The sequence below is a fragment of the Phaenicophaeus curvirostris genome, chromosome 23 (genome assembly GCF_032191515.1).
Source record: "Phaenicophaeus curvirostris isolate KB17595 chromosome 23, BPBGC_Pcur_1.0, whole genome shotgun sequence".
NCBI classification, from domain to species: domain Eukaryota; kingdom Metazoa; phylum Chordata; class Aves; order Cuculiformes; family Cuculidae; genus Phaenicophaeus; species Phaenicophaeus curvirostris.
This window is the reverse complement of record NC_091414.1, coordinates 647,981-675,665: the sequence shown is the minus strand read 5'-3', so window position 1 is coordinate 675,665 and position 27,685 is coordinate 647,981. Positions and strand designations below refer to the sequence as shown.

At 62.5% G+C, this 27,685-nt stretch overlaps 2 protein-coding genes across 2 annotated transcripts; one reads left to right on the top strand and one right to left on the bottom strand.

Annotated features, from left to right (window-relative positions):
- Positions 1-890: 890 nt before the first annotated feature.
- Positions 891-15,336, top strand: NHSL3 (NHS like 3). Its single transcript, XM_069875574.1, has 7 exons — positions 891-1,180; positions 10,019-10,174; positions 10,367-10,422; positions 11,615-11,732; positions 12,091-12,207; positions 12,321-15,170; positions 15,314-15,336. The coding sequence occupies exons 1-7, from the start codon at positions 1,093-1,095 to the stop codon at positions 15,334-15,336; spliced, it is 3,408 nt and encodes a 1,135-aa protein (XP_069731675.1). The 5' UTR covers positions 891-1,092.
- An 878-nt stretch (positions 15,337-16,214) lies between these two features.
- On the bottom strand, positions 16,215-21,953 carry YARS1 (tyrosyl-tRNA synthetase 1). The gene is made up of 14 exons (XM_069875494.1): positions 21,866-21,953; positions 21,713-21,777; positions 21,155-21,301; positions 20,893-21,068; positions 19,945-20,074; positions 19,565-19,645; positions 19,196-19,288; positions 18,865-19,000; positions 18,580-18,665; positions 18,022-18,157; positions 17,621-17,715; positions 17,286-17,479; positions 17,069-17,210; positions 16,215-16,829 (listed from the first exon to the last, which is right to left on the bottom strand). The coding sequence occupies exons 1-14, from the start codon at positions 21,879-21,881 to the stop codon at positions 16,719-16,721; spliced, it is 1,608 nt and encodes a 535-aa protein (XP_069731595.1). The 5' UTR covers positions 21,882-21,953; the 3' UTR covers positions 16,215-16,718.
- Between the last annotated feature and the right edge of the window lie 5,732 nt (positions 21,954-27,685).

Sequence of the window (27,685 nt, the reverse complement as noted above, 5' to 3'; positions counted from 1 at the left end):
AGTCCAAAGATTAATTTGTTCCTGATCACCTCAGGAGGTCAGGATGGAGCTGCAGGGTGATTTTTCAACTTTATTTTATTTTTTTGTATCATCTCCCCAGTTTTGTGCTTTTTCCCACAGAACCCTCCTTCCTATTTATCCCGGTCTGTGATGAATCACATAGGGAACACAAACATTGCCAGCAGAAATTGCCCACCGCCTGCCTGGCTGACCCTTCCCTGCCCTCACGGCGTTTAATGTTCTAATTAAAAACCAGGAGGGAAAGCCGGGCTTGGGAGGGGGGCCTGCCGCTTGCCTGCCTGGGTTTGTCCGTGTGGCGTGCACCGAGCTGCCCTGCCCTGCCAGCCCCAGCTGGCTCTGTGCTTGCAACACCCCTTGCAGCCGGAGCCGGGCTGGGGAGGGCACGGGAAGGAGGTGCTGGTGGTGCAAGATGACATGGATGAAGTTGCCTGGCTGTGCCTTGTCCCAGAGGGTGGCACGGGGAGCATCCATCTCCGGGCGCGTGGGTGCTCGCCCTCAGCTTGGGCGACAGCGGGACCCAGCCTGCGTCCCTGGGTGCTGTGCTCCAGCCTGGAGTCCCATTGCGGCCTCGGCCGCGCTGTGCCATGTGTGACTGGGTTCTCCCCACGGGCTGGGACCCCAGGACACGGGATTGTAGCCGTGTTCGTGGGAGCTGCGCTTGGGGACGGGCAGGGATGGTGGCAGCCAGCGCTCGGTGGAGCGTGGCGAGCCCCGGGGGAGGTGGGAGCGGGGCTGGGAGCGAGCGCTGTGCCCACGTTTGGAGCTGTTTGAGCCTGTGGGTCTCCCTGAGCTCGCTGGGCTTGGCTGCGGCACCCACGCGTGTGGCTGGCGCTGGGAGGGTGCTGTGGGATCCGACGGGTGATCCCGGCAGGCCCCTCCTCTCCGCCTGTACCATTGGCTCCAGCACAGCCGCCTGCGAGCGCTGAGCTCCGCTGAGCCGGAGGGATGGGAGCTGGTGGCTGAGCGCCGTCGTCTCCCACGGCCGCCCGGGCCTCGCCACAGCCCGCTCGGCTCCGCCATGTAGCGCCCCGGCCTCCTCCACCCGCCCGCGGTGGAGGGCGAGAGTGGCCCATGGGCAACGCGCATCGCAAGAAGAGCCCAGCGGGCGCCAAGGCGGGTTCCTCCTGGCTCTTCGGCCGCGCCGGGAAGCCGGTAACAGGTAGGAGCGATGGGGCTACCTGGGAAGGGGCAGCGGGGCTGCTGGGTCACTGCCTTTCGGGGGGGTCGCACTGGGAAAGTTTCATGCTCCTGCTCTGGCTGTGACGTTGGGCTGGGCAGGACCTGAGCCACCGCGGCCGGAGGTTTCACTCCCCCTGCCCTTCTCCTTCCCGTGCTGGAGGGGCAGGATCAGGCCCCCTGACCCCAGGTGCCGAAGCTGGGGAAGAGCCTCTGGCTGCAGGCAGAGGCTGTGCCGACATGCCGGGGAGCAGCCGTCGGCTCGCCTGCGCTGTCAGGACAGACTGTCTGCTGGATTAGTTACCTATTTGTTTTCCTAAGTGGCGTCCCGGGAGTTGCAGCAGAGACCAGGGCTGCCTGTGTCCCCTTCCTCCTCCTGCTCCCATGCTGTGCCTCAGTTTCCCTCGCTGCGCCCCAGGGAGCAGTGGATCGGGGAGTGTTTGCAGAGAGCGTGGGGCTGCTCCCTCCTTGTATCCGTCCTGCGCCACTTGCCTGCCTTGCATGTGTCTGTCTGTCTGTCCAGGCACTGATTGCTCCACTTCTTTATGCTCTTGCTTCATGAATGCAGTTGAAAAGCCCAGGAGGAGGCAGGGGCTGGAGGGCTCTTTTCCGTGGGGAAGAAGAGCAGGGGAAGGGTCCCACACCAGCCCTGGGGGTGCCTGGTCCTGGCAAGTTCCATCCACAGTTCCTCTGTCGGAGTGGGGCGACATGAGTGGGGACAGCCTCTCGCCGTCATGTCCCTGTCCCAGGGCTCCTGGATCCCCATCCTACCATCCCTCCTACCCTTGGCTGCCTGTTTCCATCGTCGTTCACAGCCAGCAGCTGCCCAGGAGCCGGGAGCCCAGCTATCCGCAGGGTGAACAGGGGCTGGAGTCAATGCCAGCTGAAACAGCCCGTAGCGGCAGGGGCCGGGATGTGGAGACCCTGCAGGTGCATGGGGAGAGGGAGCTGAAAAGCCCCGGTTGGCAGCATCCGCTTGGTGCCTGGGGAAACTGAGGCAGGAGCGGTCACCCCGTGGCCGTGCAGGGGCAGCATCTCCTTCCTGTGGTCTCCTTTCTGCTGAAGTCAGTCTCTAGTCATGGTCTCTGTGTGGGAAGGGCCAGGCTGTGCCGTAGCTGTGCTCCTGCTCCTCTGGCACTGCCGGGCGCTGCCCCTTTGCCGCTGCCCTTCTCCGCAGCGGTGCAGGCGGTGGGCTGAGCCCCCTCCCAGGCAGAGGTGGGCTGGGGGCTCCTGTGAGCATCCCTGGCGCGGTTCCCATCCAGACCTCTGTCTCCTCTCCATCCCTCTGGCAGGCTTGGGTCCCCCTCGCCAGGACGGCGGGACTCGCCAGGAGAAGCCGGGCTCCGTTTGGGATGCTCTGGGATGGGTGCAGAGTGGGACTGTGCCATGCAGCCGGGGCGCGTCCTGGGAGGCGAGGGCCGGCGCTGGGGTTGGAGGCCGTGGGGTGGAAGGTGCTGAGAAAACATGGGGTGAGTTGTGTTTGTTCTCTGCGGCGGCTCCATGGCAACGGTGCGGCGGCCACAAAGCGAAAGAATTTGCATTGTGTCGGTTCAGCATTTCGGAGGGCGCAGCCGGGATCGCCGGCGGGGGGCTGGGTGTGCGGCACCCCGCGTGTGTGCTCCTCTCACCCCTGCCCCAAACCCAGACCCTGGCGCACCCTGCCTGCTTCTGCCTTTGAGGTCCGAGGCATCATGAGCGATGGGGCCAGAATGCCCCAGTTCTCATCTCTCCGTCCCCGGTGCTCAGGGGCACCGGTTTGGCCCCGCTGTGGGCGCTGCCGGCTGGTCAGGCCTGGGCAGGCATCGGCAGCTGCCTTTGTGCTTCTGCCGCGCGTAGGCGGCGTGGGCGCCCGCGGGCTTTGGAACCCAGAGGGCCTGAGCCACGGTCCCCAGGGATGGGGTCAGCCAGGCAGGAGTTTTGGGAGCGTGGCCGAGGGCTGCTGGGATCGCTCTGCCTGCAACCTGCTCCCTGACGACTTGTGCGCTTGCGACTCCCCGCTCGGCTTCACCAGCACCAAACCCACTCCTCGCCGTCCCCGTGCCGGCACAGGGCCCGGATCACGCTGGGTGCAGCCTCTGCTCCAGCTGGAGCTGCTGGGGAAGGACCTTGAGCAGCCGGGAGGCTGAAGCCTCTTATCGGCTCCTTATCGGGACTGAGTCAGGGTGCAGGAACGTGGCAGGCAGCCAGGCTGCGCCCCACCGAGTCAGCGGGGACGCGATTGCAGCCAACCTGGGGCTCCTTGGGCACGGGGTCCCTTGTCCCTGCATCCTGGTCAGTGGGTGCTGGGGCAGGCTGAGCAGCGACTGCCTGGTGTGGGGATTTGGGTTTGGGGCAAGGGCTGAGCCAGTGCCTGCTCTAGCCAAGGGGCCGACGATGGAGCCCTGCGGGAGCCCCAGCCCTGGCCGTGCAGCTTTGGGGTGGGCTGAGCAGCTCTGGGCGTCTTTTCTCCTTTGCAGCCACTCTTCGTGCCAGACCCATGCTGGGCCGGTTCCGTAAACAGCCAGGGCAGCAGATAAGGGCAGGGACGCGCCCCGGTGGGGAGCGCAACGAGACTTACACAGGCGCTTTCTCTGGACACTGGCCTGCCGGACTCGCTGCCAGCATCCTGCTGGGATCGCTGAGCCCTTCCCAATGCCCCCTCGTGCTCCTGGAGCAGAGCCGGAGCAGGGGAGAAGGAATCTGTGGGTGTCCTGGGCAGACGGCTGCATCCAGCACTTGGCTCTGCCATTCTGTGCCGTGCCCGCATGGCAGGCACCCCGTCACCGAGAGGCTGGGACGGGCCCGGCTGTGCTGCTGGTTATCCTCTGCACCATTCCAGAGGCAGCCCCGGCCCCATCTGACAGCTCCTCTCTCAAATCCAGCCCTGATCCCCCATCTCCGTGTCCATCTCCCTGCCTGGTGGAGGGCTGGCTGCTCCCTGGCATTTCCTTGCTGCTGAGCGAGATCCACAGGCAGGCGCGGGGTTAGGTGCTACCAGCGGGATGGTGGATCCGTGCATGGAAAAACCTGCAAGGTCTTGTCCCTGATCTGCCTCCTGGGTTCGCTGCCGCATGGAGCCAGATACCTGCTGCGACAGGCACGGCCGCTGCTTACGGAGCACCCTGGGCACCCGGCAAACACGCCGGGCATGACGGCACGCGCCGAGGGGACGCAGCCCGCTCCGAGCATCAGGGCAAGGAACCGTGCAGGCGTGCGTGGAGGTGGAGGACAGGGCACAGAGAGAAGGTGAAGCAGGGCTGTAGTGAAGCTCTGGGCTTTGGTGTAGCTGTGGGGACAGAGGAGGTGCCTCTGGCTCATGCCGGGCTGCGTGTGCTGTGCTGGCATCGTCCTCGAGGCTCTGCCCGCCGCCCTCTCCCGCCCCGTGCTCCCCATCTGGGCTGTTCCCATCCAGATCCGGCTCCTGGCTGGGGAAGGCTGCTATTTACCTTCAAACCTGTTTGGTGGCTTCTCTAGGGAGGTGACGAGCGCGGGGTGGGGATGTGGTGGGATGGAGACTCGCTGGGCTGGAACGGGGCCGGGGATGGCAGTGGGGTGCAGTCGGGGTGGTCCTGTCTCCCTCCCCGGTGGTGAGACCCCTGCCCTGGGTGCTGCCAGGCCCTCGTCCTGGAGCTGGGATAGCACAGAGCAGGAGCCCTCGCTCGTCACCCCACAGGCTGCCTATGGGGCAAACCCGGGGCAGCAGCGAGGTCAGAGCCCAGTTGGTTGTGCTGCAGCCCAGTTGTCCCATCCAGATGTGCTTCTGCCTGGAGGCAGCTGCAGGGTGATGATTCTCCTCCGAGCGGGGTTTCACCCTGCACTGGCTCCTGTGCCGTGGCCGGCTGGCTCGCCAGCAGTGCAGGGCAGTCTGTGCTGTAATTCAGAGGAAGAAAAATGACCCAAGTTTGTTTACCATTCAAAATTAATATTATTTCTGCCTCTGCGTGGGATCGTGTTTGAGAGTTGAGCGGCAGTGCAGACTGGGTGGTGTTTATTTGGTTTGTGGAGATGTTTTCCTGGCTGAAGCAGCATCCCCCGAGTGAGGTGGAGGGCAGGGTGCAGCCCTGGGGCTGCAGCGGGGGCTGCGCGGCTGGGGCAGCGATAAATATTATTGTACTCTTATCCTGGCTGGAGCGAGCACAGTCCCGCTGCGTGTCCCAGGGCATGGATCCTGTGCAGGGACAACAGCTCGGGAAGCAAGGGCAGGCGGGCTGGTTGCCTGCCTTGGCCCCTGCACCCTGGCCTCCCTCACCAGCTGAAGGCTGGGGAGCAGAGGGAGGGCAGCGTGACACAGGCAGGTGCCAGGTCCCACATTTAAGGCATCTGCTGGCAAGTGGTCCCTCTCCAGCACGGGGAGCACAGCGGTCCCCAAGTCTGGGTCCACACTTGGATGGTGCTGCCTAAGGGTGGTGGGAAAGGGCCCCAGAGTGATGGGAGGCACCGGGGCGTCTTCTCGCTGCTTTCTGCACTGCCCCAGCTGCTGGGAAAAGGGAGGCAAGGTCTCCATCCCACCGAGCTGGAGGACACATGCCAGCAGGTTCTCCTCCCGTTCCTACCCTGGGGACCTCACAGCCCCTTCCCGCTCCCTGCCGGCTCCCCCTCCTCCCCATTTTTCTCTGGTGAGTCAGTGGGGATGGAAGCGAGCTGCGCGGCTGCTCCCTGCCTGCTCCCGGCCTCCTGCTGCAGATCCGCAGGCAAGTCAGGGCAGTGCCGTGCAGGCAGAGAGGGATGTTTGCAGCGGGGTCCTGCCAAACCTGCTGCTTGCAGGAGGCTGAGCCTGGGCGAGGGCGCGGACAGGAGCCAGGATTTCTTCCTCCAGCTCTTCGTGCGTGAAGTGCAGCGTCGTGGCTAAGCCAGCTCTGGGAGGCAGCCAGGCCAGCGCTGTATCCCGCCTGCAGCATCCAGGGCCGTGCAGCCCTGGCCATGCTCCTCTGGGGTCTCAGCTCTGATCACTGCCTTGTGCAGCCCTCCCCATCCCCTTCCCAGTGCCCTCCAGCTGGCACAGAGCGGAGAAGGCAGAACAGAAGGCAGGGTGCCCCGCATTCCCTGTCCCTTCCTATCGCGTTGCCTCGCTGTGGGGATGCTTTGCTCCTGCCAGACTGTCCCTGGCACTGAGAGCAGCAGATACCGGCTCTGGGGCAGGGAGACCGGCCTTGAGCAAGTGCCGGGCCCTGGGAGCTCTCCGGCTCCTTCTCCGTGAGGATCCCGCTGCCACGTGCAGACGAGGCACGTGTGTCAGGTCGGCACCGCCGAGCCTGGAGGGGACAGGGCGATCCAGGGCACGTCGCAAGGAATGCACGAGGGATAGGACACCGGCTCGGCATGTTGGTGCCGGCACCGGCTGCAGCTGCAGCAGCTTCCTTGGCACCCCGAGGCCGGCAGCCCGTGCCGCAGGATCAGGCCTCTCTCCCTCCTGGCTTCCCCCTCTGCCCCGTCCCCTTTGCCGCAGGTTTCACCAGGTGTTGACAGAGCTGGGGTGAGGCCGTCTGGGCGAGGAGGACGCGGTAGCGAAGGTCACAGGGAGTGGGAGGAGAAGCAGAGGCTGCTCTCCGTGTGCTGTCGCGCTCCCCAGCATCAGCCCTCGGCACAGGGCTCCTCCGTGGCCAGGCGGGGTGGTGGCTGCGGCGTCCTGCCAGGATTATCCTTGGGTGGTTGCAGCCAGCGACGCTGAGCTGCTCCTGCCCCCGCCACAGGGTGCCACGCTTGGGAGGGGGACACGTGTCTCCATCAGCAAGGGACAATCTCAAAGCCCTTTCTTGTAGGCGATGGGTCACCTGTGGGCAGGAGGAGCAGGGATGGGGCACCTGGGAATGTCCTCACAGCCCCAGCAGCAGCTTCCAACAGCGGCACCCAGGGCTGGAGCTCAGCTATTCCTGGTCCCTGGCCTGACAGCAGAGAGGGACAGTCCCGCTTCATCCACAGGGGCTCGCGGGGCTGTGCAGGGAGGTCCCGGGTGCAGCCCCATCCGTGCTGGCAGAGCTGGCTGGTCCCGGTGTCGCTGGTCCCGGTGTTGCTCTCGGCTGCATTTTGTGCTGTGGCCCTTGCTGGGGTTGTGATGGGCTGCCCGGAGAGGAGAGGGCAGCGCTCAGTGCAGCACGTGGCTGCCCACTTTGTGCATCCTCAGCCCTTTAATTATGTCCCTTTTCCCCCTGCGCTGTGAAAAGAGCCGGGGAGCGTCTGCCTGGAGCCACCGGCACCTTCTGGGTGAGCGCGTGGGCAGCGGGGCCGATCCTGCTCCGTGCGAGGCAGGGTGCTGGGTTGTGCGTAGCAGGGGCTGTGGGGCACTGCCTGTGTTTGCTGTCATGGGCATTTGTCAGGGGACACAGAGGTGCCCTTTGCAAGGTCAAACCATCCCTCAGGCTGCGCGTTCAACGCCGAGGGTCTGGTGGGATCCTCGCTCTCTGCTTTGGGTGACGCTGCTCGGTCTGCAGCCAAACCTCTGTCCTGGCACAACAAACCCCGGGCTTAGCCCACGGGTTCCTGGGAGGGAAGGGCAAGGAGGGATTGACATGTTGGCTCCTGGCTGGCATGAGGACAGCCCTGCCCACTGTGTAAATACTGGGAACTTTCCACTTTTCAGGGTAAAAGGCCTGGAGATGGGAGGGATGGAGCTCCCTGAGGCGCTGGGCACCAGGGGTTGATTCCCCTGGTGTGGGCAGCCTGCTTGCTGCTACCAGATAGCGCGGGGCTCCCCGGCATCCCCACCCCGAGCACACAACGCCTCGTGCGATAGGGACAGCGGCTGTCGGTGCCTGACAGCCTGGCACTGCTGCCCCTGCATCCACCTGCCCCTGTGCCAGCAGCTGGAGCTACTGGTTAGACTGGTCCAAGACCTCATTCTCCCCCAGTGCCACCATCTCTTGTGACCGTGACGTAGCTGTGCTGGACGTGCTGTCCCAAAGGACCGACACCCCCTGCTGCGGGCTGAGCTGTGCCGGGAGCAGGGCTGGGGGCTGTGGTGGGTGCCAGATTCCGAGGGGCACCGGGCAGGGGTGAGGAGTGGGAACACCAGCACCGTCGGCCGTATCCCAGGGGCTGGTTCTGGCCAGAGGGAGATCCAGCTCCTCGCAGTTGGCTGCTCTGTTGTGAGAGCGAGCGACTGGTTTGTGGCGATGCTGTGCCCAGCGAGGAGGGTCCTGGGGGTTCCAGGATGCGAGAGCTGAGGAAATCCTGGCACTGAGCCCGGCAGGATGGATCCCTGCCAGCCGTGCCGTGCGTGGGAGGAGGCAGGCGGACGAGGGGCGAGCGGAGAGGCCAGAGGAGGGGCCCCCGCTCTCCTCCTCCGGTGGTCGCAGCTGGGGCTGCCCCTCCTGCCACCGCACAGCCGTCCCCCGGTCAGCCTCCCCGCACGCGGGCAGCTGCGCCAGAGCCTCTGCCAACCGAGCATCCTCTCGCCGTGCGGATGAGGACGAGGAGAGGCAGCTGGAGGCTGCCAGCATCCGCCTTGCCGGCTCGCAGCTGGGCGAGAGCCGCCCCGGCACAATAGGCAGAGCTGCTGCGGGGCCCAGACGCTCTCCCGGCCACCATGGTGGTCTTCATGGGCAGAAACCTCTCCTCGCTCCTGGCTTTCTTCAAGAAGAAGGGTGAGTGAGCGGGAGGGACGCAGCAGCGCCTTGTCCTTACACAACCCCTGCCTACCCGGCGCTCACCCACCGTCAGCGGGCGCGGGGGCTGCCACCCCGGGAGGGCCGGGAAGGTCACCCTCGCCCGCCGAGAGGGCAGCGGGATAAATCACTGCGCTCCTCTCGCCAGAAGGCAGCTTGGGGGTGCTGGGGTGTCGGGCCAGGGGCTGCCCGTGGGGAGGAAGGCGGCTTAGGAGAAGGGGAATGGGATGGGGGGTGCCTGGGGGTGTCTCACATCCCCTGCAGGGTCCCTGCGCCGCTGCCCGCCTGCAGCCCGGCCGTGCCCGCGGGTGCTGGGGGAGCAGAGGCCGGCGAGGCGGCATGGCGGGCAGGGTGGGCCGGCTCCATTGTTCATTCCTGCTCCTTTGTGTGCCGGAGCGCGGCCGCCTCGCCGCCTGCCTGGAATGGCCGGGGAGGGATGGGGCACCTGGGGACAGGGGACAGTGTGCGGCGCCCGCGATGCTGAGCAGCAGGTACCCGTGTCCCCAGGGTGCTGCTGCCAGCCCTTCCTATGCTCGCCTGTCTCTTCCTCAGCCTGGGGTTGTTTATTTGCAGGCAGGAGGAGTTGGAGCACTGGCAGTGAGCGGGCAGGGCTGTGGCTGCAGGGACGCGGTGCCCTGGCCGAGCGATGCCAGGCACTGCCCCCGGCAGGGCCAGGAGCTGGGCATGGGCACCCCAGGGGGCTGTGAGATGGGGTGTGCTGGCTGTGCCTCAGTTTCCCTTGTCTGTGCAGTTCCCAGCTGGCCCAGTCATGGGGTGGGTCCCTGCTGTTGGGGTGCTTTGCAAAGCCTGAGGACGCTGCAGCCCTCCGGAGGGAACGTCATCATCTTTCTATGCCGGTTTAATCCCCCCCCTGCTGCCCCTTCTCTGTTGCGCTGCCTGCAGCCCCACGCCGCTCGCTGCCTTGTTTCTCCTGCAAAGGTGCTGAGCAGAAGGGCAGTGCTGCTGCCCCAGCTCCACTCCGGGCAGGGGGGAGAAAACCCTGCGGCTTCGTGGTGGAGACAGCCCGACTCCAGGGTATCGACCGGCTGGGCAGAGCGGGAGGCAGCATCTCGCACAGCGTTTCCAGTGCCCAGCTCGGGCGTGAGCGGGATAACGGGATAACGTCATCCCCGGCCGCTGTCGTCGCCCAGCGCTTCTCCCGGCTCGCTGGGGCCGTGTCCTGCAGGGCAGGGACGTCGGTGGAAGCGCGGCTGTGCCTCCTGACTCCTCTCCCTCTGCAGGTGCTGCCAAGGGTGAGACCGAGAAGCGGCTGAGCGTGCAGTACACGGCTGGCGAGGAATGTCCCGACAACGTCTTCTTCCCCACCACGCGCCCCCCACACCTGGAGGAGCTGCACAACCAGGCCCAGCTGGGGCTGAAGTCCCTGCAGCACCAGGGTAGGTGTTCCCAGCCCTGGGATGTTCCCAAATTCTGTCTGGCTGGGCTGTGGGGGCGGCGCGATGGGGCTGACCGGAGTCCAGTGGTGCCTGGGGCGTGCGGGCAGCACTGCCAGAGTCGGCAGCCCTTTCGCTGGCTGGCGGCTCCCCCAGCTCCCCCGGCAGGATTTACCCCCAGCCTTCCCTCCGCAGAGAAGCAGAAGCAGACCAAAAGTGCCTGGGACCACGGGGACACCAGCAGCCTCCAGGTGAGCCCTGCTGAGGAGCCAGCTCTTCCCCGCGTGTCGGTGGGGTTTGGGGGTGAGGGGATGTGGGGTGGCCCCTCTGTACCTCCGAGGTGGTGTTTGGGGGCTGAGGATGGCCCCTCCATACCCTGTGTGTGATGTTTGGGGACCAGGGTCACAGGGTGGCCCCTTTGCAGCCCCTGCGTGGTATTTGGGGACCAGGGACACAGGGTGACCCCTTCGCAGCCCCTGGGTGGTGTTTGGGGTCTGGAAGCCAGGGGCAAATGGGCTGGAGCTGTAGAACTGTGGCCAGGGGAATGAGGGGGTGGGAAGGGACCTTTGCCCCTGTCCCTGTCCTCAACTTTGCCTTGAGGGGGCTCTGCTCTGGGACTCTCACTGTGCCCTCATCCCATCCCTCCGCCCCCTCTGCCCCACTGGGGTCTCCTGGTAGCGCTGGGCGAGGTGGGGACGTGGGGTGACGCAATGGGGACCATCGGCTGGATCCAAGCCTATGGCCGAGCTCCTCCCTGACTGCTGACGAGGAGAAACTCCCCCTCTCTTGGCCGAGCTGGGGTTTGCCGCGTCCCCGGCCTCTGACCCCGCTGCCAGCGCCTCACCCGCCAGTGTTTGCCCAAGGCTGCCCTCGGCCCGTAACCCCGAGGCAGCTCTGGGGCCGGCAGAGCAGTTGGGGGGCGCTTCACCTTGTGCCTCATCCTGACCTCGGCCAAGAGACGCTTTGGAGGGATGGGGGACACGGAAAGCCGTGCCCGGCGTGGGGCCGTGTGCCCAGGAGTGCCTGTGTGGGTCCCTGGCGCGGCTGCATCGCTGCCCGCCTGCCCCGTGCCCTCCCTCTTGAGCCAAATCCCTCTGGACGCGGCAGCCCTCGCGCTCAGGGTGCAGCAGGTACAGACGCAGCCACGGGGCTGGTTTCAGCTGGGCGCAGCGGCGAGGCTGGCGGCTCCCTCGCCTGCTCCCCCGATCACCGGCTCTCCGGGGGGCTGCGAGGCCACGCGGGGTCCCTGGGGCTGCTCCCGGCCCCGCTCCTGGTGGGAGGACTCTGGCTGCCGGCGAGGCTGACTCAGCCTTTGGCCCTCGGAGAAGCTTTTGTCTCGGCAGCGCTGGGTTGTGGAGTCAGTTTGCGGCGGAGAAGGGGCCTGGTGGGGGCCAGGGCAGCTCCGGTCCTGCAGCCCCCCCTGAGCCCGCTCTCTGCCCACAGTCCTGCGTGTCCTCGGAGGATGACAGCGTGTCCTTCCGGAGCCGGGCGGCCTCCTGCACCACCGACAGCACCTCCGAGGACGCCCTCTCCATCCGCTCTGAGATGATCCAGCGGAAAGGTACCTGGCTGGGGGCTGTGGGGCCAGGGACAAGAGCCGAGGGGCGCGAGGCAGAAGAGCTGTGCTTTGCGTGACCACGAGCCAGCGTGGGGATGTGGGGCCTGCGGAGAGGAGAGAGCAACTCTGGCAGAGTCAGAGCGCTGGGGCTGGGTGAGGGGACAGATGGACAGACAGACAGTGCCTCCTCCCTGCTCACACTGTGTAGCTGTTTGGCAGCTGCTGGTGCTCTCCAGGCGGTGCTGAGCGCCTGAGCCTCGCTTATCCCAGAACCTCCCCGGCAGCGGTGGGTGCTGGGGCTGGAGACGCCCTGGCCAGGGTCCCCCCTCACACCGCCTGGACCCGCTTGTGCCTCTCGCAGGTTCCACCTTCCGACCACACGACTCCTTTCCAAAATCCTCGGAGAGGGCTGGCAAGAAGAGGAAGGAGAGGAGGACGACAGTGCTGGGCATCCCCCAACATGTCCAGAAGGAGCTGGGTAAGCATCGGAGGCAAGGGGGGATATTTAGGATCCAGTCTTGTCACCCAGGCTCTGTTTGCCCTGGCTCAGTGCCTTGGGATCACGCCGGGTTTCTCTTTCCCTGCTCCCAGGTCTCAGGAACAGCCGGGAAGCCAAGGGACACACGGATGTGGACGGGCGAGGGCCGGTGGGGCGCGGGAGCAGCCAGACCCCGCAGCCCTTGCTGAATGGGGGGCAGGTCTCCGGGGACGCCGTCCGCATCCCCACCATCGACGGGAAGCTGCAGCCGCTGGCTGTCCCCGGGGGAGCCCGCGTCCGCCTGGGAGCCTTGGAGGAGGCGGACGTGGCCCTGCAGAAGCACATCAGCCGGGTTTACTACGACGACACGTTGGTGGGGAGGAAGACGGCGGCCAAGCTGTCGCCCATGGTGAGGCCGAAGTCACTGGCCGTGCCGGGAATGACCACCAACGCCAGCCCCCCGGAGCTTTTGAGCCCTGTCATGTCCATCTCGCCCCAGGGCACCTACATGTCCAAGATCATACCCAATGCCATCCTGCCGCCCACGGTGGATGTGGTGGCCCTGACGCGGAGCAGCGTGCGGACGCTGAGCCGCTGCAGCCTGGTGTCCTCCAGCCCAGCCTCGGTGCGCTCCCTTGCCCGGTTCTCGGAGCGCAGCACCCGCAGCCGTGAGCCCTCTTCCTCTAGTGACAACTGGAGCCACTCGCAGTCCACAGAGACCATCGTGTCCAACAGCTCCACCATCTCCTCCCAGGGTGGCTCTGACCGCCGGCAGCCTGAGGCAGGGACGCGTGGGGAGGCGGACGCGGTGGCTCGCTCCGACATCGACCAGGTCAGCGTCTTCAGCACCGCCAGCTTCACCAGCTCCTGCTCCAAGCCTGCTGCCAGCCCTGCACCCGTGGCACCCGGGCTCCTGGCCGTAGGGAGCAGCAGCGGCCGGGCGTCCCCAGCCTACAGCACGAGCAGCCAGGCCGAGGGCTCGGACACGGGCAGCCTGGCCAGCGAGCGCTCTTCTGCCCGCAGCGTCTCCCTCAGGAAGATGAAGAAGCCCCCAGCTCCCCCTCGCAGGACCTACTCGCTGCACCAGAAGGCTGAGGGGGAGCCCAAGGTGCTGGGGCTGCCACCAAAGCCCGAGCGGTGGTCGCAGCGGGAGAGCCGAGTGCCCTGGTCCCCGCGCCCCGAGCCCTTCAGCCCCACGACCGAGGATGAGGTCTTCTCCCCGTCGTCGCTGAGCGAGACCAGCAGCCTCCGCTCCGAGAGCCTGGCCGGTGCCAGTTCCCCCGAGGCCTCGCGGGGCAGCCCCGGGGTGACGGTGGTGCTGAGGCAGCCCCAGCCCCAGCCCAAGTGGAGCTGCCCAGATGGCTCTGACCGCACCATGTCCCCCTCCAGCGGCTACTCCAGCCAGAGCGGGACGCCCACACTGCCCGCCAAGGGGCTGGGACCCCCGTCCGTGTCCCCGGGCAGGGCTCAGCCCCAGAAGTCAGACCAAAACTGCTCGCTGCAGTCGCCCGCGCTCTCCGTGTCCTCCTCCCTCACCTCCATCTCCTCCTCAGCCTCGGACCCGGCTCCCCCTGAGACGCTGCCCGGCCGCTCAGACCGCTTCATCATCCCGCCGCACCCCAAGGTGCCCGCTCCCTTCTCCCCGCCGCCCACCAAGCCCCAGCCGCCCGTGGTGTCCGCCGGCCCCCTCGTCCCTTCTCCAGACCCTCCTGCGCCCAGCACTGCCGCCCAGGAGCCCTCGGCCAAGCCCAGCAGCAAGTCTCCACCACCATCGCCGCCACCTGCCTACCACCCGCCTCCCCCGCCGGCCAAGAAGGCGGAGGGGAGCCCCCAGGTCACCAGCGAGGGCTCCGCCGACGCCACGTGGCCCCCGCCGCCCCCGCCAGCTCCCGAGGAGCACGACCTATCCATGGCAGACTTTCCCCCTCCGGATGAAGCCTATTTCTCCAGCCTGCCCGACGCCACGCCAGCTCCGGTGGCTGGGCAGCACGCGGCACCAAGCTCGGAGGCCACATCTTCCTCATCCTCAGCTACCGTCTCCTCGCGCAGCCAGCAGCAGGTGGCACCGACCGGGCCACCGCGGCCACCTTCCCCCGCCGAGCCCCCTCCCGAGGCCACCGTGCCCCCGCCGCCCCCTCTGCCCCCGCCGGCCCCGGCTCTGCCGCCCCAAACCAGCCTTAAGAAGGCGGCCAACGGCCCTCGGGCCGATGCCAAGAAGGAGCCGGTGTCGCGGAGCAAGAGCGGCCCGGCGGCCAAGGAGGACGCCAGCCTGCCCATCGTGACGCCCTCGCTGCTGCAGATGGTGAGGCTGCGCTCCGTGAGCGTGGAGCCGCCGGCCGGCGCTGGTGCCGCTGTCGAGGAGAAGCCGGCGCCCCAGAAGCCCGTCCGCCGGTCCCTGTCCACGCGGCAGCCCCCTCCTGCCAAAGACGCGGTGCCTTCCAGCCAGCTCCACCACGCCGTGCACCTCAAGGCCGCGGCCTTGGCCTCTGGCGAGGCTGCAGCTGTGCCCGGCACCGAGGGGCTCCCCGGGGACGGCCGCCTCTCCCCCCGCCACAAGTCACCGGCCTCCACCGCCAGCTTCATCTTCGCCAAGAGCTCCAGGAAGCTGGTGATCGAGACGGCCTCGGCACCCGAGGCGCAGGCCGACCTGAAGAGGAACTTGGTGGCCGAGCTGATGAATTTCTCGGGGCAGCGCTCCGCGGCCCCGGCTGCCGCCCAGCAGGGCCCCAGCAAGGCACAAGCCCCCCGGAAACCCAGCAAGATCCCCCCTCCAGTAGCCAAGAAGCCTTCGCTTGGCCCAGGGCCGGCTCCTTCCCCCCTGAGCCCGAAGGCACCGGGCTCCCCCGTGCCCGACGGGAAGGCCAAGGCGGTGCCGGCGGACGAGAGCAGGACTAAGAGTGAGCCGGCCAGGACGGCAGCGTCGGGGACGGAGAGCGGGAGCGCCAAGAACCTCCCTGCACAAGGTACGTGGGATGCCAGAGGCGCTCGGCTCTGTTGGCTCATGGGACACGCTGGGGCTGGGATGGCACCAGGAGAGCACGTTGGGGCAGGGCTGTGGGGCATGGAGGCTCAGGGGGCTGACGGGCTCTTCCCTCCTGCCTTGCAGATGGACGGGGCGAGAGTGCCTGACGGACGGAGCTGCAGGAGCGGTGCCCCCGCGGACAGGAATCCAAATCTCTCAGGGACCTGGGCAGGTCAACGGACGAGTGTGGAACTGGCAACTAACTTAAGACAGGAAGCAAACAGCCTTAGCCTCCACGGCCTTGATGATATTTATGCAAAAATGGTGTTGGTTTCACTTTCCTAAGTACTACAGCTTTATTTGGCTTCTTTTTTTGTACTGACTCGAGGCCTGTGCCCCGTGCCGGCGCCTCCTCCCTGCCGGTTGCCGCTTGGTTTGTGCGTGCGGAGCGGAGCAGCCACGCGGAGAGGAGTGTGGGGCCGAAGATGCTGGAGCTGCTCCCGGCCAGTCGGGCTTGTGAGGAGTCGAAGCACTTTGGACGAAGGACTGAGGAGGCTTCGGCCGCGGCCCAGCAGCGCCGGGCAGGCTGTGGGCAGTGGGACTGGACAGAGGCGTGGGCTGGGAGGGAGCGGGGCCTCAGCCCAGCAGGGAGAGGTAAGAGGGGCTCTTGGCCCTGTCTCTGGCAGCGGCGCAGGCTCCGGGTGCTCGCCTGCTGCCCGGCCAGCCCGCAGGACACTGCCCGCAGGGTGGACGGGGAGCCCGGCCGCCCCGTGAGCTGCTCCGCAGGCCCTGGGCGCTGGGGTGGAGCCTCGATTTCTGTTTCTGTAAACCCGGGACACATCTTGATTTCTTTGATTGTAAAAAAAAAAAAACCAAACCAAACCAAACCAAAAGCAACCACCCCTCTGCCGCCGAGTAGCTGCTCAGAGCTCTGTACCTGGCTGGTAAAAATGATGACCGAAATTTGCTGCTTCCTGTGCTTCCTGGCTCACGGCCCCAAGCAGGCTGGGAGCTGGCTCACCCCCCTGGACAGACCCAGGCGCAGTCAGCTTGACCTTTTATTGGGTTCATGAGACAGATGGTTCCCGAGTTTAAGGCCCACAACCCCGTGGTCGCTCCCACGCTCAGGACGGAGGTGCCGGCGCTGCCAGGGCTCCAAAGCGCAGGAGCAGCAGCAGCCGAGCCGAGCGCGGAGCAGGGGCCAGGGGCTGCCAGGCTCCCAGGCAGCTCCCTTAGCAGCAACACAGGTTGGAGCAAGCAGCGTTCCTGCATCATCGCACACGCTGTCCCAACTGGGACCAGTGTCCAGGCCCTGGCACAACCAGGAGCGAGCCCAGGGCCCCGGCGCAGAGCCTGAGAGCACGGGCACAAGTCACAGGTCCCTTTGGTGTGGTGCCACCACACGGGGTCTGGTGCTGGGGAAGGTGGAGGCAGCTCTCCCGGCTGCAAACTGAGTCCTGGAGCCCCCACGCGAGCCCCCGGCTCGGGGCACTGTGGAGATGTCAGGGACCGGGGAGGAGCCTGGTGGGAGCTGCGGCTCTGGCAGTGATTAGCTGATGCTCCCTCCCTTCAGGCTTTTACAGGAGACCCTCCCCAGCTTGGTCAGGAAGTTTCTCTGCTTCCACTGGGCCACACAGTCCTCAGAGACGCGGAAGTCAGCCTGGGGAGCAGAGCAGGGACAGCAGCGTCAGGCTCAGGCTGCCAGCGGCGCCTTGCTCAGCCGGTGGGGAGTTTTGTCTCCTCCACGGCTTTGCTGACAGCAGCACCGAGTGGCAAATAGCTCATTTGGGGTCACCAGAGTGGGGACAAATGGCACGTACGTGCCATTTGTCCCCACTCTGGTGACCCCAAATGAGCATTGTCCCGCTCGACGCCCAGGCCCCCAGCGCAGCCCCTCACCTGCAGCTTCTCAAACACCTTCTTCTTGGGTTTGAGCTCGTCGTCGGGCTCCCCGCTCTCGTAGCCCTCCACGTAGACGCGCTCCCCAGCGCAGCTCCCGGCCGGCGGGTCCAGGGGCTCCACCTGCCGCGGCTCCCCGAGGCTGAGAGGGTGTGAGGAGGCAGAGTCACCCCGTGTGGCACCTCCCTGCCCCTCGGCACCATCCCGCTGCCCTCACCTGCAGGCACACAGCACCATGCCCTGCGACTCCACTCCCCGCATCTTCTGGGGCTTGAGGTTGCACAGCAGAACCACCAGCCTGTCCTGCAGCTGCTCCTTGGGGACGAACTGCACCAGGCCGCTGACCACGGTGCGGGGCTCGGGCTCGCCCACGTCGATCTTCTCCACGTACAGGCTGTCGGCATCCGGGTGCTGCCAGGCAGAGGGAAGGTGAGGAGGTGGGAAAGGGACTGGGAGGGGAAGAGAAGAAGGGGGTGGACCCCTCCGACCACACACCAAAGGCCCATGTCACCAGGTGGGAAGGTTACTCTCCTCTCCCCATTGTGTCTGTACCTTTTCCACACTGATCACTTTGCCAACGCGAATGTCCAGCCGGGATGGGACCACGTTCTCCGGCTCCGAGTTCTTGGTGCCCTTTTCTGCAGGCTCTGCGGTGCAAAGGGAGCGGTCACGTCACTCAGCATAAACCCCGGGAGTGACCCAGGCCCCAGAGAGAACACAGCAACCCGCAAGTGCTGCCCCTGAGGCCCGCTGAGTTCCCTGCTGGTCTCTGTAGCACAGAGCTGTCCCTCCTCTGCTTTGCTAGTCTCTTAAGCAACAGAGAAGCCTCTCTGGGGCAGGCAGAGCTTTCCTCACCCCTCCTATGCTCCCCAGGGCTGCTCCTGAGACTGCAGTGTCTGATTCCCCCTCTCCCACCCAGCCTGGCGTGGCCTGAGCTCCCAGCACCTCCTTACTGGCTTTGGATGGGTTGGGATACGCGGCGTTGGTCAGCTGCTTCAGCTCTGGGCTGTTGAATTTCTCTCTGATGGGGTCAAGCAGTTTGTTCAGGGCCACTTCCACCGAGTTCTTCAGGTCTCCAGGATGCACAATCTGTAGCAGGCAAACGGACCAGTTCCCACCTGGAATCCTCCAGGGCACAGGGAGCAGCAGAATTCCAGTCACTGATGTGAGTCCAGAGAGGTAGGAACTGGGCAGGGAGATACACCCCAGCACTTGGACTGAATTCCCCTCGGAAAATAAAGCCCCTCTTCTGGATGCTTTTGCTTGCAGCCTCAGCTGGAAACAGCTGAAACCAGTTCACCTGCTGCTTGGTTCTGGGATGTGCCTCAGGTTCCTGCCCTGCACCAGGACCGCTGGTGTCCCTGTCTCCCTCTCTCACCTTTCGCATCTCCTGGCTGCGAGCACTTAGCCCCACTCCACGCCTCTTCCATCTCCCACTGCTGCTCCAAGCCCTGCCAGAGAGCTCTTGGGAGCCCAGGGACAGGGACAGGGCTGTCCCTCCCCGCACTCACCTGCTCAGCAAAGTCCTTCTCCAGGTCCTCATAAGCTGTGTAGGTTTTGTTTCCTCCCCATTTTTCTTCTCGCAGAACCACAAACTCTGAAAGACAAACATTTGAAGGCTCAGATTAACTCAAGGGAAGGCTCTCCCATGCTCGGGAGGATAAACCACCCTCCCCGCTCAGCCTGGGGCTAGGGAGGGGGCACTCGGGACAGCTCGCTGCTGGGACACACGCCCCTGTCTCCCCTCACCCCCAGGACAAACCAGACCCAGCACTCAAGTGTGGCGAGTCCCTCACCTGACTTGAGGGGAAAGAGGACGTGCTTGATAAAGGAGAGGACACCGTTGTTCTCCACGTTCCCTGGCTCGCAGAAAGCCTTCTTCAACTTCTTCTTCACATCCTCCTTGCGGTCCAGAAGGTCAATCTTTGAGTCCTGCATGAAGAGATTTCCACAGCCCTTTACCCAACTCTTGCCCAAAAGAGACAACACGCTAGAGTTGTTGCAGCTTCTCCAATTGCAGCGTGAGGGGAAAGAAGTCTCCCTCCCTTGGGACGCAGCCCCTCCACCCCAGCCATTAACTCATCCCTTCACGGAACCCCTGACTGCATCCACCACTCAGGGACCAACCTCTTCCGACGAGCTCATTTTGCTGCCAGTCAGACCAGGAACCATCGGGTTCATCAAATGGATGCGCTTGGCGTAGCCCAGAGAAGGAAGGTACTGGAAGAAAGCAAGGAGACAAGTCATGGATAACCCTCTTCTGAAGATCAGCTTTAACTCACAGTCCCTGTTTGCTCCTGGCTCCAGATAACCTGGGGAGCCAGAACACTACAAGATGTGGAGAGCAGCACAGCAGTGCCCTGCAGACCACGAGCCCAGAGCGTGGTGGTGTCCACCGGAATCACAGCCACGCTTCTCCCCATGGATTAGCAAGTGTTTGAGCCCTGAGCCAGGCACCAGCATCGCAGGCAGCCTGGAGACACCCCCATCCCTCACCTTCTCCGCAAAGGTGAATATCTTCCTCTGATCGACTCCTCCAAACTGTGCGTCCACCTTGAGGTACTCCTCATCCAGGGCCTGCGGAGACACACGCAGCCTTGAGACTGGACCCAGGACTCCACTTCCAGCTGTGCTTAACCTCTGGAGGTCCTGCCTGTGCCCCGGGATCTGTGCAACTGCTGCTGGGAAGGATGGGAGCTCCCGGGCCTGCCGGCTGTCCCGCAGCAAGCTGGGGCTGCTGTAAAAGCAGCTCCGTGCTTGGGTTACACTTTGTGCTGCTGCCAGGTGTAACACTGGGGTGGAGCACAGCGACCTTGGGGTTCCACCTCCCGCGTCCCCGAGGCCCTCGCCTCGCCCAGCACCTCCCCACGACGCACCTGCAGGCCTGGGTAGAGCAAACCGCTCAGCAAAGGGTGCTCCACCTGCTTCACCACCTCCGCTCCCGCCTTCTTGGCGTCGTGCTGCGTCACCACGGACGAGAGGCGGTACACGTCCAGCGTGTACTCCCTGTGGGAAGGGACAGCGCTGTCAGCACCACGGAGCGAGGCGTCGCTTCCAGCTGCTTCACGCAAATGTGGGTTCTGGCCACATCAAGAACCGAGCCCTGGAGAAACCTTCACAGAATCATTCAGGCTGGAAAAGACCTTTAAGATCATCAAGTCCAACCGTAAACCCAACACTGCCAACTCCACCACTAAACCCTGTCCCTAAGTGTCATATCTCCACATCTTTTAAACCCCTCCAGGGAAGGGGACTCCACCGCTGCCCTGGGCAGCCTCTGCCAGTGCTGGACAACCCTTTTGGTAAAGGAATTTTTTATAATATCCAATCTAAACCTCCCCTCACACAACTTGAGGCCATTTCCTCTTGCCCCATCAGTTATTACCTGGGAGAAGAGCCCAGCACCCACCTCAACACAACCTCCTTTCTGCAGACCACAATAACGTCTCCCCTCAGCCTCCTCCTCTCCAGACTAAACAGCCCCTGGTCCCTCAGCTGCTCCCAGAGTCCCTGGGCTCCACACCCTTCCCCAGCTCCATCCCCCTTCTCCAGACGTGCTCCAGCCCCTCAGTGTCCTTACAGTGAGGGGCCCAGATCTGCACCCAGGATTCGAGGTGCAGCCTCTCCAGTGCTGAGTGCAGGGGTACGATCCCATCCCAGCTCCTGCTGGCCACCCCAAGGCTGATCCAAGCCAGGAGGCTATTGATCCACTGCTGATCCCCAAAGGACCCTGGGCGCAGGCGCAGGAACAGGGCAAGCTCGGGACAGCAGAGCCCCAGGCCTGGCTCTTCCCTCCGGAGGGGACCAGGCGCCCAAACACTCACTTGCTGAGCTGGTAGTCGGTGCCCCGGACGAACTTCAGCTTTTCCAGGGGCACCCCGATGCTCTCCAGCATGGCTTTGATCACGTTCTCGTAATAGCGGGTGCGCAGCTCCAGCAGCTCCCAGGGCGCCTTCATGTTGTCGAGGTAAGCGTGGAGGTCAGCGAACAGAATCGTCACCTAGTGCGGAGGGGACAGCATCAGCGCCACGCGAGTCACGGAAACGCAGTGACAACGTCCCACAGGACCCCGGCCTGGCCACCCACCTCACATCCCGCCTTCAGGAAGTCTGCGATCTTGGACATGGGCACGAAGTAGGCCACGTGCGGCTTGCCCGTGGTGGCGGTTCCCCAGTAGATCTTCAGCTCTCGCTCCTTCAGGATGGCCATGAGCTTATCCTCCCCCAGCACCTCCTGCGGAGGGACAAGACGCATGTCTGAGCCTCCTTGGGAATGTGCTGAGGGAGGACACGAGCAGGACAACGTCCTGCAGAGCAACTCAGACCTGAGTTGGGCCCAGCACAATCCTGGGGCTCCTGTGGAGCCCGGAGGCCGATCTGGGCCCCTGCGCTGACCCGACTGCTCCCCTCCCCCCTGCCCCAGCCCTGCTCCTCCCCCTGTCCTGGCCCGGCGCCCCCTCTTCGCCCTGCAAGGGCCTTGATCCCCCCTCCTTGGACCCGTTCCCCTTCCTCGGCCTCGATCCCCCGTTCTCTCCCGTTCCCATTCCCATTCCCCTATCCCTGCCCCCCTCCCCCTCTCCCTTGGCCCGACACCCCCCCCGCCCGTTCCCGTTCTCGTTCCCCGTTCCCGTTCCAACCGCAGCACCTGCAGGTTCCGGGTGATGAGGTGATATTTTTCCTGCGGGCTGGGCGCGGGCTCCATGGCGTTGGCTGCGGAAGGAGACGGCGTTACCGGCGTTACCGGCGGCCCCCGACCCCCCGCTCCCTCCCGGTGCCGCCCCGGCCCGGCCCCACCGACCCGCCCCGCGTTGCATCAGCCCCGCTCGGCGCTCGCCTGCCTCGCCTGGGCGTCACTTCCGCCTGCCGAGCGCCGAGCTGCCGATGGGGCAGCTCCTCCAATCAGACGCCGCCTCTCGCGTGGTGGGCGTGGCCTTACCGCGCTCCTCCAATCAGACGCCCTCTCTCAGGCGAGGGGCGTGGCCTGGCGGCGCTCGGCCAACCAGACTCCGCCTCGCGCGGGGGCGGGGCCGGGGCCGTTAAAATGGCGGCGGGTGAGCGGGGCCTGGGCTGAGCGCTCGCAGCGCCCGCCCCGCCGCGGGTCCCTGTGCTGTTACTGCGGCCCTTTGGGGTTTTCTTTGGGGCTTTCGGGTCTTTTTTTTTCCCCGGAAGGGACCGTTGGAGAGCGTCCCGAGGCGGGCGCGGGGCTGGGGGAGCGGCTGGAGGCAGCGGGTCTGTTCAGCCTGGTGGGGGCTGAGGGGAGGCCTCGTCTCAGCTCAGGGCTTCCTCACGCGGGGAGGAGGAGGAGCAGGCGCTGAGCTCTCCTCTCTGACCCCAGGGAATGGCAGGAAGGCCCTAGGGAAGGGTTAGGTTGGACATCAAGGAGAAGGTTCTTCCCCAGGGGGTGGTGGAGCCCTGGAGCAGCTCCCAGGGCAGCAGGCGAGGCACCGAGCCTGACAATATTCAAAAAGTGTTTGGCCAACGTCCTCAGCCCCACGGTGTGAATGATGGGGTGTCCTGTGCAGGGACAGGAGTAGGGCTCGATGGTCCCTGTGGGTCCCTTCCAGCTCAGGACATTGTCTGAAATCCTGGAATCACAGAATAGTTTGGGTTGGTAGGGAACTTAAAGATCATCCAGTTCCAGATTATTTTAGGAGTGTTCTGTGTGGATGGGGAGGCCCCGGCCCAGGTTGCCCAGAGCAGGAGTGGCTGCCCCATCCCTGGAGGGGTTCCAGGCAACGTTGGATGGGGCTTGGAGCCCCTGATCCAGTGGGAGGTGTCACTGCCTGTGGCAGGGGGTGGAACTGAATGGGCTTTAAGGTCCCCTCTGACCCAAACCATTCTGTGATCCCGGAGCAGTGAGGCACTGCGGGCTGGTGAGGTCTCTGCCTGTAGGGAGCAGAGTTGGTGAGGTGGCTGTACCATGTGTCTTGGCAGAGCTCCATTTCTCAGTGCTTCTGATCGCACTGTCCACTGAAGCTGTGCTAGAAACCCACGGAAAGCATGTGTGACTTCCTAAAGAGCCTTCCCTTGGCAGCCCCTTGGAGAACAGCTCGTCCGTGGTGGGCTGGCTCTGACCACACTGGCACCAGTGCTGGAAGAAGGGACAGGCCGAGAGGCTGGCAGCACGCAGCCATGCCTTCTGTTGGTTTAAGGGCTGTTTGAACTCTTATAGAGCACTGTCCCGGTGTAAATGCGAGAGCAACCCCCCAAATCCAACACGCTTCCATGGGGAATGGCTCAGTCTGGGCTCCTGCAGCATTGATCACATCGTTAGTGCAGTTCTGCTCTCAGAATCAGCTGATGGAGGGCTGAAAGTGCAGACCCAGCATAGGCTGCTGTTAGGTGGATTGGGGAGGTCCTGGCACTAACAAAACCGTTTTCTTGTGTGCAAACTGAGCATGGAAACATCTCCAACTGTGCTTGTTTAAAGCCTTTTGCCAGTTCCAGCAAAAAAGGCTTTAAATGTTGCCTTTTCTTTCAAATTCCTATTAGTTATGAGCAAGGTCACCAGACTGCTATGCTCTGTAAGACTGAAACCACACCTAATTTGGGTTTATTTTCCTTTTATTTCTCTTTGAAACACTTGAGGGCTTGCAGCTAACTTGCAGAACTCCAGGCAAGTGCTGTCTAGGGCTGCCCGTGACTCCATGTTGTTGTACAGGTTTTAGATGTACAGAGGTGATTCTTGAGGTGTTTTCTCTACTCAGTGTGGTTATGCTGTTATTCTGAAAGTGCTGATTTTTATAACTTGGACAGAATGACCAGAGGAAGCAGCAGAGTTGCTGGGGTTTATTCCTGGAGTGGGTACCCCTCCTTTCTGAAAGCAGCAAGTTGTGAAAGCAAGGGAAGGACAAAAGGTATTCCTTTAACTCCATTGGTCAGAGAGGACAGAAAGTACCTTTCCTTAGTTCACATACACCAGCTGGGTGAGAGTCAAAAGGCTCATGTGAGTGTGAGTCTTCACTAAGAAGAAAACAGGTTTTGTTTGTTAATGCCATTAAGCTATTGAATTTTACAGGAAGAGTCTTTACCTTCTGATCTTCGTTACAATTTGTTTGTTGTGAGTGTGTCCATGACTCAGACGTTTCCCGATGCCCGCTTAGCCCCTGACAGTTACTCTTCCATTGCTCACTTTTTCCTAACCTAAAAAAAGACTTTTAATATGTTTGCTATCTCTGAAGGATGGAGGCAGAGGCTGGGAGCCAGGGAGGGTCTGTGAGGCTTTGTTTAATGCCTCTAGTGTGCTTTAGGGTTGTAAAGGATGTGATTTGTGGGTGCTGTTGTCTGTCAGAACAGCTGATTTACAGCAGCCTGGAGCTGGCACAGAGCCCGTTGGTGATTGCGGCTTGTATTGGTCCTTGATAAAGCCAAACAGCCCGGTGTGGGAGAGCACTTGCACAATGAGGGAGTGGTGGTTATGTTTTTAAAGAGCTAAAATGGTCAGGAATAGAGATAACAAAACCCAGGGAGTTAAAATTGTCATTCCCGCTGTGTGGTTTGCCTTCTCCATTTTATCACTACACCTTTGGAAGCCACCTGAGTTCTTTTTATTTAAGGTCATGTCTTTTGCTAGCAGGTTGGAGCTGCCTCCTGGTTTCTTTTCTGGAAGGTCTCATCAAAGAGCACACGGATCAGATGAACTTCAGGACAGGCTTCTAGAGCTGCGTGCAGGGTGATGGAGGTGCAGGAGCCGATGGATAGCAGTTCTTCTCGTGCCTCTGGGCATTGTCAGGAATGTCAACCTGCCCTTCCCAATGCAGCTTCTGGGGACAAAAGGCTGCCGGACTCTGCGGAGCCAGTTCAGGCCCCGCAGTCACCTAAGAAAACTTGTGTGTTGAGTCAGCCCTGTAGCTCTCCAGATCCATCAGGGAAATTGCTGCTCTGTTCCCCAGGTTCTGCCTGCTTTCAAGGATCCTCTCATTTTCTGGGTGATAGTGGCTGCGATGGCCGAGTTGACAGTTCTTCCACACCAAGCTGCGATGGTGACGTAGCTGTTTCTCTAGATACAAGTGGATGTTTTGATGATAGTGAGCCAGATGACTCCTTGTTGGAACCGTCAGACAGTGAAGATGATTCTCCTTTTGATTATGGTGAGGAAGAGATCCAGAAAATCTTGGCAGATGATTGCATGGAATCTGAGCAAGACCCAACTGGAACCAGTGCTCTGAGCCAAAGTGGGAGTGGAGAGAGTGAAAAGGATGAGGGCAGCAGCTGCACTGAGGCATCTGTCACCAGTGAAGATGCAAGCGTAGCCTCAGAGGTCCTAGAGAAACCAGACGAGGTTCTGTCCAGAGATAGTTCTTCCCCCTGTTCTGAATGTTACCCCAGCCTGCTGAGCAACAGCGCTGGGGCAGAGAAGGACCATCCGCAGGCAGCCCCTGAGATGTGCATGTTGTTTGACATTGACATCCAGGAGCTTCTGGTTCTGAGCCCGATTGATGCTGACTGTGAGGATGAGCTGCTGGAGGACGGTTGTTGGGAGGAAACTGAAGGAGTCGCTTCACAAGCGGTCAGAAGCAGTTGTCCAGAGTTTGGTAACACTGCTAGTAGCCGTGTTCTTGAGGAAACCTCAGAAGGGCTGGTGTCTGAAGGCCAGCAGAGCCTGGGCGTGGATTGCCTGGGAAAGACTCACTCTGCAAGCGAGGAGGTATCCAGCTCCTGTGGTGCCCACGTGGGAAGTTCCATGCCCCCTTCTTGCCTTGCCTGTGGCCAGCACACAGCTGATGGGAGTTCAGCGCCAGTGCTTCTGAGGTGTCCCACACCGTCCTCTGGGTCCAGACAACAAGAGCTTTGCAGAGAGAGGAAGAGCTGGTTTTCAAGGGCACTGGGCTCTCCAGAGGAGAGGGAGGATTCTGCAGAAGCTGAGCAGTCCTCAGACAGCATTAAAGTAAACACACATCTTAATTCTTGTCACCAAAATGTTCTTAATTCCATTCCTTTTGATTTGTGCCTGCAGTAATGTCCCTGTGCATTTTGACACAGCAAGGGAAGGTTTTTCAAGCAGAGGAAAATGATTTTTATAGAACTGTATAAGCAAGACTTGAAGTGAATGTGTTTTTTTAATTGGCTGTTAATCCTCTTTTTCCTTACCTTTTTAGTTAAGCGATACAGGCGTGAGCCAGGAAGAGACAACCAGTGGGAAGAAGCCTGGTGAAGTTATTCCTGTGCCGCAGGACGAAAGGTAATTTCTTAGGAGCCTCTAAATGCCATTGCACTCTGGAAAATGTCCCAGCAGTTTCCCAAACCAGTTTGGTTGGTTGTGTGCTCCCGGTTTTCCCTTTATTTATTTTAAGGTGCACTGAAGTAGTGGGGAAAAGTGCTTAATATTTGACCCTGTGAGATACTGTAAGAGCAGGCAGCGCACGGGGCTGGTCCAGCTGGGAAGGCAGTTGCCAAGGCAGTCCCAGAGGGCAGAGCAGGGGTTATTCCTGCTGCCCTGGCCCGGTGGCTGCTCTGCTAGGGTGGGTTCCTGCAGATGGCAGCAGCAGAGCAGTGCAGTCTTGGTTCTGCTCTCCAGTGCTCCTGGGCCTGGAGTTGTGCCTTGGTTGGCTGTTCCTTGAACGCTCGCGTGTTCTGTGCTTTGTCCTTCCCAGCCTGGCCTTGAGTAACATGAAAAATCTGCTGCTTCTGAGGGCTTGCTGCAGGTTTCTGGCTCGTTCCGCAGGATGGTGACTTGCTGGTTCCCTCGGCTGGTGCTCATTCCTGCTTTGCTCTGTGTGTCATCTCTGAAGCTCTGTTCAAACAAATACTTTTATTTTGGTAGTGGTAGAAGAGCGCTACAGGGAGGCTGTGGCTGTGCAGACACTCTGCCCTTTCTGTCTCCTGTAACCTAATTTGACGAAGTGTCTGAAAAACTTAATGTTCTCTTTTATTTTCAAGACTGACTCAACGGCTTGAGCAAAAGAAACATTTATATCTGGAGCATGCACGTCCACATGAAGAAGGCTGTGGCTCCTACATGGAGTGACCCCCAGATGGGATGGGGTAAGGCTGTTCTGGCAGGAGGAGATGAGGCCCAGATTGCTGGGCTTGTGTTTCGTGTGCGGAGCGTACTTGATTTTCAGAGGGAAATAAGTGCCTCTGTGCTTGCTGGCGCTGCCATGCACAGAGCTCCCGTACAGCCATTGGTCCTGTTCCAGGGCTGGTTTGGGTGAGTTTCATAGTTTGGGATACCTGGGCAGCGTTACGCAGGGGCCTTGCGGTGCTAACCTGGGATGCTCCCCTCACAGGCCCACATTACGTGGGAAGAGCAGAGCTGAGCTCTGGCTTGTTACGTCAGGAGGAGAGTTATTCTTGTCAGCCCACAGCTGCAGACTAGGACTGAGGGAACCTTTAGCTAAAGCTCTGAGATCTGGATTCTCTATGGACACCAACCCATTGCCCCTCTCAGCAGAGTCAGCTAAGAGCTATGGGCTGCAGAGGGTTAAAGGTGTCTGTAATGAGCATGTACAGACATCAGCTGAAGGGCAGTGTCTGATGGGTTGAGCTTGAATATTCTGAAAGGCAAAGCATGTTCTGGTAGCTTCCAGAGGTGGCCTCCTGCTGTGGTTATTCTGAGTGTTCATCGGTGCAATAATTGTCGGTTTTTTGAGGGTTATAAGAACCCGACAGTTTTGTG

Coding starts and splice junctions, on each gene's coding strand:
- NHSL3 (XM_069875574.1), top strand. CDS start 1,093: ATGGGCAACGCGCATCGCAAGAAGAGCCCAGCGGGCGCCAAGGCGGGT. Junction 10,175..10,366: donor GAAGTCCCTGCAGCACCAGG/GTAGGTGTTCCC, acceptor TTCCCTCCGCAG/AGAAGCAGAAGCAGACCAAA. Junction 15,171..15,313: donor CAAGAACCTCCCTGCACAAG/GTACGTGGGATG, acceptor CCTGCCTTGCAG/ATGGACGGGGCGAGAGTGCC.
- YARS1 (XM_069875494.1), bottom strand. Junction 21,069..21,154: donor TCCTGAAGGCGGGATGTGAG/GTGGGTGGCCAG, acceptor CCTCCGCACTAG/GTGACGATTCTGTTCGCTGA. Junction 17,480..17,620: donor AAGTGATCAGTGTGGAAAAG/GTACAGACACAA, acceptor TCTGCCTGGCAG/CACCCGGATGCCGACAGCCT.